The sequence below is a fragment of the Bos taurus genome, chromosome 16 (genome assembly GCF_002263795.3).
Source record: "Bos taurus isolate L1 Dominette 01449 registration number 42190680 breed Hereford chromosome 16, ARS-UCD2.0, whole genome shotgun sequence".
Taxonomy (NCBI): Eukaryota; Metazoa; Chordata; class Mammalia; order Artiodactyla; family Bovidae; genus Bos; species Bos taurus.
In genome coordinates, this window is record NC_037343.1 from 39,038,618 (window position 1) to 39,054,703 (window position 16,086).

Here is a 16,086-nt window from a genome sequence, read left to right on the forward strand (position 1 = left end):
TTCTTTAAACAACATGCTGTTGTATGCATATACATGTTCTTACCCCATTCATCTGCAGTAGACATTTGGGTTGTTTCTATCTCTTGGCTCTTACAAATAATGTTGCACTGAACTTTTTGTAGAGACATAAGGTTCTTTATGATTAGGACCCATTTTTTGTTTTTAAATTGGAGGGATTATTTTGCTGTACATGTACATGTGAAAAAGATTTTTGCTGTGATGGCTATTAATTCTTTGAATTCTCATTATCATAGGCCTGAAGCTCCATTGGATCAGGAACAGATAACTGCTGCCTATCCTGTAGAACATGGTCAGTTAGAGGTTCATCCAAAACCAGACTTTGTCAGAGAATCAAGTGAGACAGACGTACAGAAGTTTTTAAGCAGATCAGTGGAAGACATTAGACCTCGTCATACTGACACAAATAGTCAGTCTACTTGTTTTGATGTACCTGATCAAAAGACTATAACCACTCCTCAAGAAGAGCGAATTTCAGCGGGAGAAAGTCAGCCTGCCAGGAAAAGAAGTGTTTGCCATGGATCTAACCATACTCAAAAATCAGAGGAGCTGAGGAATGAGCCATCTGCAAACATTCCTAAAGTAACTAGCAGAGGTATTGATTCAAAAGAACCAGCAGAAAGGCCAGAGGAAAAACCAAAAAAAGAGGGCTTTATCCGATCTTCTGATGGACCAAAACCTGAGAAATTGTATAAATCTAAATCGGAAACTCGTTGGGGCCCAAGGCCTAGCTCCAACAGAAGAGAAGAAGGTAACGACAGGCCTGTGAGAAGATCAGGTCCTATTAAAAAACCTATACTTAGAGATATGAAAGAAGAACGGGAGCAAAGGAAGGAGAAAGAAGGAGAAAAGGGAGAAAAGGTCACTGAAAAAGTGGTGAAACCTGAAAAGACAGAAAAGAAAGAACCTCTTCCTCCACCACCCGCACCACCTGCAGCACCAGTTCAGCCACAGTCGGTTCCACCACAACCTCAACCAGAACCAGAGAAGCTTCCTTCAGTAGAAACTTCGCCTTCAACTTTGGTACAAAAGCCACCTCAAGATACCGAGAAGCCTTTGGAATCTGTAAGTAGTGTTGAGGTAGAGCCTGCAGTTAAAACCGTAAACCAACAAGCTGTCACAGCACCAGTAGTCAAGGAAGAAAAGCAGCCTGAGAAAGTCATCAGCAAAGACCTTGTTACAGAGAGAACTCGACCAGATTCAAGACCAACAGCTAAAAAAGAATCCACTTTACCCCCTAGGACCTACTGGAAAGAAGCTAGAGATAGAGATTGGTTTCCAGATCAGGGATACAGAGGTCGAGGCCGAGGTGAATATTACTCCAGAGGGCGAAGCTACAGAGGCTCTTATGGAGGACGCGGCAGGGGCGGCAGAGGGCACACTCGAGATTATCCTCAGTACAGAGACAGCAAGCCACGAGCAGAGCACGTGGCCCCAGGGCCCCTCAGGCAGCGGGAAGAAAGTGAAACACGGAGTGAGAGCTCGGACTTTGAAGTTGTTCCCAAAAGAAGACGACAGCGAGGTTCAGAGACTGACACAGACAGTGAAATTCATGAAAGTGCAAGTGACAAGGATAGTTTAAGCAAAAGTAAGCTTCCCAAAAGAGAGGAACGGCCTGAAAGCAAAAAACCTATAAAGCCTCAGTCTTCTTTCAAGCCTGAAAATCATGTCCGAATAGATAACAGACCTCTAGAAAAATCTTTTGTAAGGGATGATGATAAATCTAAACCAGGCTTCCTTCCTAAAGGAGAGCCTACAAGGCGAGGCAGAGGGGGAACATTCAGACGTGGTGGAAGAGATCCTGGAGGTCGCCCATCACGCCCTTCTACCTTACGAAGACCTGCTTATCGGGATAATCAGTGGAACCCAAGGCAGACAGAAGCTCCTAAACCAGACAGTGGGGAGCCACCAAGGAGACACGAGCAGTTTATCCCTATCCCAGCAGATAAACGGCCTCCAAAATTTGAACGAAAATTTGACCCAGCTAGAGAGAGGCCCCGAAGGCAGCGTCCTACGCGACCACCAAGGCAAGATAAACCTCCCCGATTTAGACGACTAAGGGAGAGGGAGGCTGCTTCAAAAACCAATGAGGTGGCAGTGCCCACAAATGGCACAGTTAATAATGTGGTTCAGGAACCAGTTAACAGTGCTGGGGATATTTCTGGGAATAAGACACCGGACTTATCTAACCAGAACTCTTCAGATCAGGCAAATGAAGAATGGGAAACAGCCTCTGAAAGCAGTGATTTCAATGAGAGGCGTGAGAGGGATGAAAAAAAAAATGCTGATTTGAATGCTCAAGTGGTGGTAAAGACGGGAGAGAATGTTGTACCTCCAAAGAGGGAAATAGCAAAGAGAAGTTTTTCTAGTCAGCGGCCTGGCATAGATCGCCAGAATCGGCGTGGTAACAATGGTCCACCCAAATCCGGAAGGAATTTCTCAGGTCCTAGGAATGAAAGGAGAAGTGGCCCACCATCAAAAGGTGGAAAGCGAGGGTGAGTATTTTATGTTACCTATAATTACTTTTGCATCTTTTGGCGGGGGCAGGCGGTGGGGGTCTGGGGTATGCTACTCAGCTTGTGGCATCTTAATTCCCCAGCCAGGAATTGAACCAAGGCCCTTGGCAGTGGAAGCTCAGGGTCCGCGAATGGCTGCTTTTGCACCTTTAGAGAAACTAAAAGTATACTTCTTGGTTGAACTATGCAAAGGCATCAGTCTATAGAGGATCAAGACAGTCTTCTCCTGTAGGTGGTTTTTTTTTTTTCTATTCTAAAAGTGTAAGAGTGCTTGAGAAAGAGGTTGTTAGTGGATCACAGAAGTCCTTGCCTATTGTTCAGTTCAGTTCAGTCGCTCAGTCGTGTCCTACTCTTTGCGACCCCATGAATTGCAGCATCTCCCAAAAGAGTCCTGTTAGAAATTTGTAGCTTTGGGAAAATCAACACACCCAAGAACAGGACATATACAATGTCTTCCATTTGGTAGATCATCTTACTAATGATGAGTAGCCTGCCTTTCTTGATTTCTCTCTGGAAAACTGTGGTGCTCACAGGTGTCCTCTGGGACTTAAATTAGTATGTTGTAATCATATTCAGTCCCTCTGTACTGGTTTCTAGAGAGTGAATGTTGAAATTTAAGGATACATTATATTCCCTCTCAAGTTGCAAACCTACAGTAAACCATCTAGCTTACAGAGAGGCCTAGAAAGCAAAGTCCTACCCCACCACCAGGGCCACCAGTAACACAAATAGCATTTGGCCTGTTCTTTTTAAATATTAAAATGCTGATTATAGTAAATTATTTTTTAGTACTAAGAAAATTATAAAGTAGCATTATTTCTAGTTTTAAATCTAGGCTCTGGTACTTCTATTTGTATAAATTCTCTGCTTCATCACCAGTAAAATGAGGAGAAAGCAGCAGAACTTTAAAAATGTGTGACGATTCCGTGACATGAAATTTATGAAACAATGTAACACCTGGTATATAGTCAGCAACTATTATTATGGTGTGCCCATTTTTTAAAAAAACAAATTCCCAGATTTGCAGCCTGAGCTGATAAGAAATTTATACAGACAAAATATTATCTTAATCTGTATTGGTTAGATACACTTAGCATGTCAGGTTACCATATCAGTCAGTAAGAAATATTTTCACTTCCTGATAATGTAGAAGAAGTTCCAGGAAAGTAATACTACCAAGTTGTGTTAATTGAGTACCAGTTTAACACAGAATTTAAACCTCCCTTTAAAAGTCAAAAGAATAGGATAATATATATAGTTACATTAACAATGTAGTTGTTGACTATAACCAAGCTATTTGAATTTCAAGTAGTAATACTCAAGGTTTCAGCTACTTTAGCAAGTCTTTTGTACCATATACATGGTAGCAACTTGAACCTGCAGACATAGCAGTTACTGGCTATAGATTAATGTTTTCTAAGTGTCACATTTAGAAGAAATGAATTCATAGTTCACATGTTTGAGATCATGGTTTTTGTCAGGCTCTTGATAAGCTTTTATCTTGAGTAATACTATAGATTGAGCTGAAAATGAATTGATAAGCCCATTTTTCATGGTGTATGTTCTTGAAGTTTTTATAAAATGAACCCAAGAAAAGAATTTGTTAACAGGAAAAAACCCTGTAGAAATATTTTTGGTTTGTGAAGTGAATTGTTTCCATATTAAAACTGGTTTTTAAAATGTTTATATATATATATATGTATGTATGTGTATAAATCTGATTGAACTTTTAAAACAAAGACTTGTAAGCATAGAATTCTTTACACTTTTTTTTCATATACCGCCCTCTTGTGGAGAAGATCCACCCGTGAATACTTTGGACTAGCTTAGATCACAGAAATTTTCTGCTATGAACAATGTCAATTAGCTTATTTATAAACATAATGAACACAGTAAGAATAGACACAGTTAAGAACCTTCAGGGAATAATTAGAATTCTAGAATTTAATTGCTGGAAAGAACTCTGAGGAGCTAGTCTTATTTCCTGTATTGGGAAGCTCCATCTTAGTAAAGTTGTACCCAACAATAATCACTAAGGCATTTCTATCCCACTGTTACTTCTTCTTAGATTGAACTTTAGAAACTGCCACTAAGGGCATTTTTCTTTTGATCAAGTATATGGAGACAGTGGGCTTCCCAGGTTGTTCAGTGGTAAAGAATTCACCTGCCAATGCAGGAGATGCAAGAGACACAGGTTTGATCCCTGGTTTGGGAAGTAGAAAATGGCAACCCACTCCAGTATTCTTGCCTGGAAAATTCCATGGACAGGTGAGCCTGGCGGGCTACAGTCTATGGAGTCAAAAAAGAGTCGGTTATGACTGAGCAGCTAAGCCACACGCCACACACACATGTGGAGCTAGTAATAAAATCTCAGATTATTGTTTTGTAGGCCATTTGATGACCAGTCGGCAGGCACAAGTGGTGCTGATCCTGTCAATGGCAGCTCTGCACACCATCAAGAAGGAGCACCTAATGGTACAGGACAAAAGAACTCCAAAGATTCTACTGGGAAAAAAAGAGAAGACCCCAAACCAGGCCCTAAGAAACCCAAAGAGAAAGTGGATGCGTTGTCACAGTTTGATCTCAACAACTATGCAAGTGCGTTTCAGATCACCTTTGTCTGTCTGTCTGTTGTCTGTCTGTCCATCTGTTACATTTAAGTAGATACTATAAATAAATAAGTCATCAAAAAAAGAAAGTTGGACTTCAAGGTAGACATAGAGACTGATGATGAATCACAGATAGAGCTCTAATTGAAATAACACCTTTTACCATACCTGTGAGTGCTCGATAAAATTCTAGTTAAAGATAATCCACAGTTTCACTTTTCTTAAGAAAGTAAATTAACCACTCTTCCTTGCTAAACGGATGTGGGGGGACACACAGAAATTCAAATGAAGATGCTTTGTATATATGCTGTGTTTGAAAAGAGAGAAGTGTTAACCTCAATGAATTATGACCTTGAGAAAATTGGTATCTAAGATACGGTAAACACAGAATAAATAATAGGATGGGAGGTAGTGTTGCTGTAGATAAATACTTTCAGAAAGCCATGGAGTGATGGGATGTCAAATGTGAAGGATAACACAGCCAGAAGGAAATGCATGATGAAGACGTTAACAAGGAATCTCTAAGAGTAGACACTTACACAGACGAATATTGGTATTTCCCATTCATTCAGATGAGACTTAAGCTCAAAATACTAAGTAAGATTGAGACTAGATAGTAGTAATGGGAAACTGGTTAGGTACTGTTGTTGTTGCATATTAGAGATGTTGATAAGAGTTTTCTTTCATCTAGTTAATGGTTGTTTATACATATTCAATTTGATTCAGGCCCAGGACCTTGACATTATTATTTATAGACCAGCTATTTTCAAAACGGGGTCTTTAGACCGTCATCATCACCTGGAAGTTTGTGAGAAAAACAAAATCTTAGGCCCTACCCCAGGTCTACTGAATCAGAAACTCTTGGCATGTGAAGCAATCTGTGTTTTAACAAGTTCTCCAGGGGATTCTAATTCCATTGCACACAAACTTGAGAGCGAATTCTGGACTATCATTTTAGGATTCGTGTGGAAAAGAAAGAATCATAACTGTATGTTTTAAGAATGTTTAGATTCTTTAGAACTGTGGTTCTTAACAGGGATGATTCTGTACCCTAGGGGCATATGACAATTTCTAGAGACATTTTTGGTGTTGCAGCTGGTGGCTAGATGTTACTGGCATTTGTATATTTATATATATGTATATATTTGTCAGCCTCAGGTTTTAGCTACAGCACGTGGGCTTCTCTCAGGTTGTGGTGCACCGTCTCTAGAGCTCGAGGTCTCAGTAGTTGGTGGTACACAGGCTTAGTTGCTCCTTGACCTGTGGGATATTAGTTCTCTGACCAGGGATTGAACCACGTCCCCTGCACTGGAAGGTGGATTCTTAACCACTGGGCCTCCAGAAAAGTCACCTACTGACATATTCGTGGGTTTAGGCCCAGAAATGCTGCTAAATGTTTTATAGTGCACAGAACAGCTAACTCACAATGTTAACAGTGCTAAAGTTAGAAAGCTTTGATTTAAAGTAAATCCATAGGAAATTTGGATGCCTGTGTGGTCCATGAGAAGAGAGACTAGCATCCATCTAGACATCACATTTGGAAAATGACAAGTGAAGATAACAGAAGTCCACAGAACATGGCAGATTTGTCTTCTCAAATATTTGTTTACTAGTTTTTCCAAACAACTTCTGGAATATATTTGCAAAGTATTATTAAGACAATATAAAAAGGTAAGTATTGTTTCTGAATTTATAATGAAAATTGAGCTATTAGTTTTAACTTGTTGAAGTTTTGTGTTTGTTTTTTTTTTTTACAACATTTAAAAAATTATTTTTGGCTGTGCTGTGTCTTCATTGCTACAAACACCAGCTTCTCATTGTGATGGCTTCTCATATTGCAGAGCACAGCCTCTAGGCACACGGCTTTAGTAGTTGTGGGGCACTAGTTTAGTTGCCCCACGACATGTGGAATCTTCCTGGACCAAGGATCAAACACGTGTGCCCTGCCTTGGCAGGCGACCTCTCAGCCACTGGACCACCAGAGAAGTCCTTTAATTAATTTTGAGTGATCTTTAGGTTCTTTAAAATAATCTAAATTTCCTAAAATTAGTTCCAAATGTTACATAGCACCAGACAAGAACGTGGTGTTGATCACAAAGTATTGTTCTCATGTCCATAAATGCTTTACACAGTTGAGTGAACTATTCAAAAGGTTTATAAAGGAGCTCTTAGGCAAGAAAATGAAAATAATTAGTGATGGTATGACTATGAGGACAAGCTTTACACACACTTTCTAGTTTAAGTGAAAAACCAAGACAAATTTAGAATTATGAAGAGGTCTCTTGGAGTGCATAACACCCTTTGAAATGTTGAACTAAAACCTTGCATTGAGGTAAGCATATGCTCTGTTTTACACAGTTAATTTCATAAAGGATTTAAAACACAAATAGAAGTGCCACAGATAAATCAGAATCAATGTTTTTCCTTTTAAATCAGATTTTTATTAAACAGACTAACAGTAATAGGTTTGTAAAGAGTGAAAGCCAATCTTAGTATTTTTTTCCCCTGTCAGTATTTCTATGAATGTGAATTTTTAGCTATTTAAAAAGAACTGTTTGCAGGTAGATTCCCTTTGGTCTACTCTGGGTCATATTCTCTTGGCAACCCCGCAAGTTATCACCGTTCTGAATTGTATGTATATCATTGCCAAGCAATTTTTAGTTATGTGTTCCCCAATCACAACATAGTATAGGACTTTATGGTGCAGTGGATAGGAATCTGCCTGCCAGTGCAGAGAACTTGGGTTCAATCCCGGGTCTGGAAAAATCCGACATGCCCTGGAGCAACTAAGCCCATGCACAACAACTACTGAAGCCCTCATAGGGCCTGTGCTCCACAACCAAAGAACAGCGCCTGTTCTCCATAGCGAGAGAAAGCCCACAAACAGCAACAAAAGACCTAGTGCAACCAAAAAATTACAATAAATTCATTAATTATATTAAAAAAGAATCCCTGCTTTAAAAAACCCCATATATTTATATTGTTTGCAAAATTAATTTATTTGAATTGCCTCACCCATTTCTTAAATTCATTGTGTAAGCTTTATACCTGCAACCCAAAATCATATCACCTGGACTGTTTTTATTTTTCTTTTAAATGTTAATGGGTCTAAATTTCTTATACTGACTAGAATGTATAGGGTAATTTAACAAGGTAGAATAATTGTTCGGAGAAGGCAATGGCACCCCACTCCGGTACTCCTGCCTGGAGAATCCCATGGACGGAGGAGCCTGGAAGGCTGCGGTCCATGGGGTTGCTGAGGGTTGGGCACGACTGAGCGACTTCACTTTCATTTTTCACTTTCATGCATTGGAGAAGGAAATGGCAACCCACTCCAGTGGTCTTGCCTGGAGAATCCCAGGGACGGGGGAGCCTGGTGGGCTGCCGTCTATGGGGTCGCACAGAGTCGGACACGACTGAAGTGACTTAGCCATAGCAGCAAAATAATTCTTAGACAATGCATTGAAAGTGTATCATGAATTGTTCTTCTGCTGTACATACATTATGATATATGTACATCTATATCACTTTACATTCCCATGGAACTTTAACATATTTCATGTTTTTAACAGCTCCACATTGTAGACAATAGTCTACATAAACTAAAGGCATTAAGAATCAAAAGAGCAGCTTGGCTTGTCAGTAGCATGTTGTTAGCAAATCAGCCTCTTAGAGCTTATTGCGTCCTTTGAAAAGGGGAAACAATAGTAATGCCCACTTCTTAGAATGGTTAGATGCAAATAAGATAAAAGTGCTAACATAGATCTTCATAGCACGATACACATCTTGAGACCAGGAGAGGTAAAGATAAGATAAGATATAAAGATATAAGATCTTTTATAAGATAAAAGACTTTTGATTTTTCTTTTTTAAAAAAAAGGCATTACCACTTCATTGCTTAAGGGAAAAAAAGATGTATACCATTCATAGCAGGTAGTTTTAGGGCTTGATTTATCTATGAAACCTTCAAATTTTAGTAATGGCTATTTTATGGTGTGGGAAATGGGTTATTTTATGAATTATAAGTATTGGATTTTTGCCTTTTTTATTTTATTCCAATCATTATTGGAATAAACGTTTCTGTTTTATCTTTTCAATTGAAAAAAATTTCACTTTAAATCTTATTCTATTCCTATAGGTGTTGTTATAATTGATGACCATCCTGAAGTAACAGTAGTTGAAGACCCCCAGTCAAATTTGAATGATGATGGTTTTACTGAAGTGGTATCTAAAAAACAGCAGAAGCGTTTACAGGATGAAGAACGCCGAAAGAAGGAAGAACAAATAATACAGGTTTAGTGTTTCAATTTGTTGCTGCTAATTTGGATTATTGCCCAAAATATACTAGGAAATGGTTGAGGTTTCTTCCCACCTTTAAGGTCAGGGCTGTATTTATTATTCAAGTGCTGAGAATGACCTGATTTTTCACAACTTTAAACTGTTTTTAACCGCAGTGAGATCAGTTTTAAATAAAATGTAATTACTGTATCTCACTATCTGCCTTAGAGAAGATCATCTTCATTTCAGAGCAACGTATTTGCCCCATCTTACTTCATTGCAGTGTTAAAAGTTTTTAAATCATGGAAATCTAATGAACACAACTGCCATGATCTCTAATAACTTGCAGATTCATGACCTAAACCAATTTCTCTTATAATCTAAATTAGTTTATTTAAATGCATAGTATGAATCACAGTAAGTTAAATTTTTCTTTTTATCGACCCATACACCCATTTTGCTAAATGCTGAACTAGTATAAACATAAATAGAGCACGTGGGTCACAGTGATAAAGAGCCCTAATAGATTAGAAAGTTCTAAAACAGGAAGCACTGTAAAAAGCCTATCTGTGTGATAATATTGAGTTTAATTGAGCATAGTCCTCGAACTAGATATTTTCCGAAGTCATTTATTGTTACTGTGTTTTAAGAAGGTAAATTAGTGCATACATTCTATATAGCATAACACCCACCAACACTCTCAGAATTAATGTTTTTGTGGCAAACATCAGTTGAGTGGAACCAATAATTTTTTGTCAGGTAGAGTCCGATTTTGCTGCCAAATGAAATTAGTGCAAATTTACTTAATTTCTTTAATTTCAGAATTGTGAAAAGAGCTTGTGGACCTGTGTATCAAGAATATACGTTTTTTCCCCTATAACATATTGGCTTCTCATAATTTAAAATCTCATTAGCAACCTTGATGTTTTTATTTTATTGAGTAGGTATTTTGTAAAGGAACTAAATTAGCAGTAGGTAACTTTGTTGGAAGATCTGTTCATGAACATTTCAGCAATGTTATTGACACAAATGATTCCTGCAAATTTTTTAAGGTCTGGAATAAAAAGAATGCAAATGAAAAGGGAAGAAATCAGACTTCTAAGCTCCCACCAAGATTTGCCAAAAAACAGGCTACAGGAACCCAGCAAGTACAGCCTCCAGCTTCAGCTCTAACCTCAGCTCCGGGTCCAGGGTCAACTTCAGCTCCAGTTCCAGCCACAACCCCAGCTCCAGTTCCAGCCTCAACCCCAGCTCCCCTTCTAGCATCACCCGTAGCTTCTGTTCCAGCCCCTACTACAGTCCCAGTCTTAACCTCCACCTCAGCTCCACTCCCAGCCTTAGCCTCAGCCTCAGTTCCAGTTCCAGCCTCCACCCCAACTACAGCAATAGCCTCTTCTCCAGCTCCGGCTCCAACCCCAATCCTCGCCTCAGCTTCCTCTCCAGCCTCTGTCCCCATTCTTACCTCAGCCTCAATTCCCATCCTTGCTTCAGCCCTAGCACCAGCTTCAGCTCCACCTCCAGCCATCTCAGCCGCAGCTGTCCCTGCCTCAGCCCCGACAGCCCCAACCTCAGCCCCAGCCTCAGCCCCAACCCCCACCCTAGTCCAAGTCCCAGTCCCAGCTCCCACTGCCCCAGGTCAGACGCAGGGACAGACTCACAAACCAGTCCAAAGTCCACTACAGACTACAACACAATCTTCGAAACAGCCACCTCCTTCAATTAGACTACCTTCAGCTCAGACACCTAATGGCACAGATTATGTAGCCACAGGAAAACCCATCCAGACCTCTCAGTCACATGGCACTCTTACAGCTGAATTATGGGAGAACAAGGTGGCCCCACCAGCTGTGCTGAACGACATTTCTAAGAAATGTAAGTGTGCAACAGAGAAGTGAGGGGTGGGGAATGGTGTGGGAATTGAGAGTTTGTTTTCAATTTTATTTATAAACTCACGGGTTTTTTTCTAGCCATCTCTTTTTTTATTAGTAGGAAGCAATAACAGTAATCTGTAATCTTAGCTTCCTTTCTTAAAACCTTTATTTCTAAGTCAAGTGTGTTAAACTTTTGACAGCCATATTTTATGGACACAACTTTTTGTTGATAAAACAATGTACAGTTTTTTGGGGGAATCATTTATTTTGGTGTGCAAGAATCTCTTTAAATACCATGTGAAAAGTCACTTTTTTATGGTCTAGCTACCATTAAAAAAAGAAAGGGTTAAATGGATCATGAATTATTAACCTCTAAATTTTAATGGTCGTATTTCCTGTGACTTCTTTTCAGTAGGTCCCATTAGTCCACCACAGCCACCTTCTGTCAGTGCGTGGAATAAGCCCCTAACATCATTTGGATCAGCTACTTCATCAGAGGTAGGAGCAGATTTAGTAATGGCTTTTGTGGGGCTATTGTGGCAGTTTCCTTAAAACAGTTACTCAAACTTTGGCCTGTATCAGAATCACTTGGAGAGCTTAATTCCTGATTCTTAGTCTGCAAAAAACACCTTCCACTAATCTTGTATTTTAGATTCAGTTTCAGTGTGACCTCTTAAGGACCTTTTTCTAAGTGATTTAACCATATTTTAATTGTTGCACATCTTTTATCTAAACTTGTTACTTATTTTCTTTATCCATTATAGTGCAGATTCTGCAAGTTAGATTGGTAGTGTCTGCCTAGATCAGTGCCTAGCACAAACAAGGTGTTACATAAATTAGAAGTTTAAAAGATAATTCCTAGGGTGTGTGCACTCCATTACCAATCACGAAGTGCTTTCATGTATATTAATTTTTGTTTTCAGAGCAGAAGTGGGTGACACTGGAATTCCTGTCTTTTTTCTGCTCCTCCATTAATTTATTCATCTATTTGTTGCTGTATTTGTTTACATTTTTTTTAATGATTTTTTACATTTAAGTTGAGGGTGTGATTTGTCCTACAGTTCAGGGCAATTAAAGCCAGAACTTTAAAACTTAAGTCTTGCCCTAGTTTTTATTTTATCAGTTGTTTTCTAATACAGATCAGTAGTAGTTAAAGGAATGCTGCTGCTGCTGCTGCTAAGTTGCTTCAGTCGTGTCCGACTCTGTGCGACCCCATAGACGGCAGCCCACCAGGCCCCGCCGTCCCTGGGATTCTCCAGGCAAGAACACTGGAGTGGGTTGCCATTTCCTCCTCCAATGCATGAAAGTGAAAAGTGAAAGTCAAGTCGCTCAGTCATGTCCGACTGTTAGCAACTCCATGGACTGCAGCCTACCAGGCTCCTCTGTCCATGGGATTTTCCAGGCAAGAGTACTGGAGTGGGGTGCCATTGCCTTCTCCCAGTTAAAGGAATACTTTCTTAAATTTAACCAATGTCAGTTATGGGACTTTTCAGATGGCGCTATAGTAAATAACTTGCCTTCCAATGCAGGAGATATAAGAGACACGGGCTCAGTCTCTGGGTCGGAAGGATCCCCTGGAAAAGGCCATGGCAACCCACTCCAATATTCTTGCCTGGAGAATTCCATGGACAGAGGAGCCTGGTGGGTTATAGTCCATGGGGTCGCAAAGAGTTGGACATGACTGAAGTGACTAGCATGCATGCATTTCAATTAATCTCAATTAGATGTAGATTGCTTTAAACCTTCTGTTGTACTTTTAAAATTTGTAGTATTACATAAATCATTCAGTCAAATTTGAACTGTACTTTGAAGCAAGTTTTTAAATGTTCTTTTACTAGGGAACAAAGAATAGTCAAGAAAGTGGAGTTGAAATTGGAATTGACACAATTCAGTTTGGTGCTCCAGCTTCAAATGGGAATGAAAATGAAATTGTTCCTGTGCTTTCGGAAAAAACTACCGACAAAATATCTGAACCTAAAGAACAACGGCAGAAGCAACCACGGGCAGGCCCTATCAAAGCCCAGAAGGTAAATACTGTTCGTGTTCCACATACAATTGTATGAAAGCCACTAACATATAAGGAGAATAAATAGGTTTTTTAATTGGATTTAATTTCAGTGAAATGTCTTTGATCATGACGTGTTTTTGTCATAAATGTTGAATTTAGCTTCCAGATTTGAGTCCAGTTGAAAACAAAGAACATAAACCTGGTCCTATTGGAAAGGAACGTTCATTAAAAAATAGAAAAGTAAAAGATGCCCAACAGGTGGAGCCAGAAGGACAAGAGAAACCAAGTCCTGCTACAGTCAGAAGTACAGATCCTGTGACAACAAAGGAAACCAAAGCAGTTTCAGAAATGTCTACTGAAATAGGAACAATGATCTCAGTTTCATCCACAGAATATGGTACTAATGTGAAGGTAAGCAACAGGCAGTGATTACCAATTCAGTTGATGCAAGCCAGGTCTAACATGAATGGGGAAAACAGCAGCAACATACTTTTGGTTTTTTTTGGTTCAGGCATATAATTCTGTAGCTTATGTGGGTTATTATTTCTACAGAGATTTTATTTCATGGTGTGCATATGTGATCTAAAATTCCTTACAGTAAATTATTTCTTTCTGTGGAAACTAACTCTTAATTCTGGACTACTGAGTAGTTTAAAGTGAAAAAATATTTACACAAGACTAGAATGCTTTTTTGGAGAAAGCAATGGAAAATCCCATGGACAGAGGAGTCTGGTAGGCTGCAGTCCATGGGGTCGCTAAGAGTCGGACATGACTGAGTGACTTCACTTTCACTTTTCACTTTCATCATTGGAGAGGGAAATGGCAACCCACTCCAGTGTTCTTGCCTGGAGAATCCCAGGGATGGGGGAGCCTGGTGGGCTGCTGTCTATGGGGTCGCACAGAGTCGGACACGACTGAAGCAACTTAGCAGCAGCAGCAGAATGCTTTTAAGTAAGTTTATAGACTTTGAAAGAATTGCTGCATATTTCTTTTTATTTTGTTAATAGAGTTATAATGGACCCCCTCCTTATCTTGCACACTAATGAGATTCTGAGGTTAGGAAATAACATTAACTTAGTAACTCTGGGTACTAAGAAAAGGAAAAGGAAAAGGAAATGGCAACCCCCTCCAGTACTCTTGCCTGGAAAATTCCATGGACGGAGGAGCCTGGTAGGTTACAGTCTATGGGGTCGCAAAGAGTTGGACACAATTGAGCGACTTCACAAGCCAAAGTAACTCCAGTATAGCCAGTTTTCTTCCAGAGTTGGAACAAGTCTGTTTCATTGGTTGAGCACCAGAGGAATGACTGACTTGCATTTAGGGTCTACATTGAATGGAAAAATGCATGTCTTTAAAAATACTCATTAAGGCAAGATAACACTGAGTGACTTATGGGGACTGACACTTGTGGGAGTTTTCTATCTGCCATTTGGTGTTCACTCTGGAACATATGCTCACTGAAAAGAAAGATGGATGGAACCTTTTATGTTACTTGAATATTCTTCTCTTTTTAATTGCCGTGCAACTTAGTTCATGGAGGTGAAAAGCTCATGTGATCTGACTCTACCATGTTTAAAGGAGAGATTCATGATGATAAACACAGAGTTTATCCTAAAATCTAATTATGACAACTAAGATCTTGACATTCATTATCCATGTTTTATTTTGAAGAAAACAAAAAATCAGTAGTTGAAAGTAAGCTATAGATTTGAGTATAAGAACCACACAGAGTTATTTTAGAAATCCACAGAAATAAATATTTGGTACTGTTGACAGCCTCCTATATTGCAGTATATATTTTAAATTTATAGGACTCTAGCAATGGTTGAAATGTGGTAGGTCCATGTTTGTTTTATCCCACTGTTGGTCTCTAAGATTTGAGTGTTAAGGTTTGGTATACTCTCCTGCTTTCTTCCAAAATAACTTTACAGCTGTTAGGCTGCCATTAGAAAGTGACTAACTCAATTTAAAACTTTTTTTTTTTTCTCTCTCTTACAACTCCACAGGAGTCTGTAACAGACTATACTACACCTTCTTCCTCTCTGCCTAACACTGTGGCTACTAATAATGCAAAGATGGAGGATACTTTGGTTAATAATGTAAGTAATCAACTGGAGATGTGGCAGGTTTGGATAGGAACCTGGCTATTGTTACCTAAGAGTTGGCAGTAAGTTTGTATTTGGGAGCACTGTAATGTAATTAGAGGAAATAGTCAAAGCTGAGTTCTTTTTCCCCTGAAAATCATCACTTTAATATCCAGGCTTGTGATGCTTAGGCTTGATTTCATATGTACTAATCCTGTTAACCTGGTTTTGGTAAAAAAATTTTATTCTTAGTTTTCACATTCTACTGATTCAGCATTTAATTTTGTTGGTAATTTTGTTCTTAAATGACACCTTTTTATAATGCTGTGAAAGGCCGTTCACTTAAAACAAAAAGACGATTATTACTGAAGATTTATGTGTTTCTTTTTTAATTTGAAAAATGGTACTAGACATTAACGACTTCATTCCTCTTGTGAAGGGTTTATCTTCATAAACCCTTGAGTACTCTATTAAAAGATGACAGTCAGTTATATAAATCTGGCTCTCGCCTCCCAGAGCAACCATGTTATAATTTAAGAATCTGTTAAATATTGGTACAGTCCAGTACTTTGCCTAGTTCACAGACTGACAGGTGAAAAATGAGTAAGCGGAAAAAAAAAAGCATTTAGAAGTTACATGTGTGGCTCTTGTTTTGTAGAGCAGATATGGTAGAAATTTGGTCATCTGCTCTTTTTTAAATAT

The 16,086-nt window shown here is 39.1% G+C and overlaps 1 protein-coding gene across 13 annotated transcripts in view; it reads left to right on the plus strand.

Moving 5' to 3' along the window:
- PRRC2C (proline rich coiled-coil 2C) overlaps positions 1 to 16,086 on the plus strand; it is a 95,332-nt gene that overhangs the window by 53,485 nt on the left and 25,761 nt on the right. For 12 of the 13 annotated variants that reach the window (NM_001206655.1, XM_024976108.2, XM_024976100.2 and 9 more), the window contains 8 exon segments: positions 255 to 2,513; positions 4,924 to 5,132; positions 9,282 to 9,436; positions 10,474 to 11,293; positions 11,705 to 11,790; positions 13,131 to 13,319; positions 13,460 to 13,711; positions 15,307 to 15,399. In NM_001206655.1, the coding sequence (NP_001193584.1) occupies positions 255 to 2,513; positions 4,924 to 5,132; positions 9,282 to 9,436; positions 10,474 to 11,293; positions 11,705 to 11,790; positions 13,131 to 13,319; positions 13,460 to 13,711; positions 15,307 to 15,399 (4,063 nt within the window). 13 annotated transcript variants of the gene reach the window in all.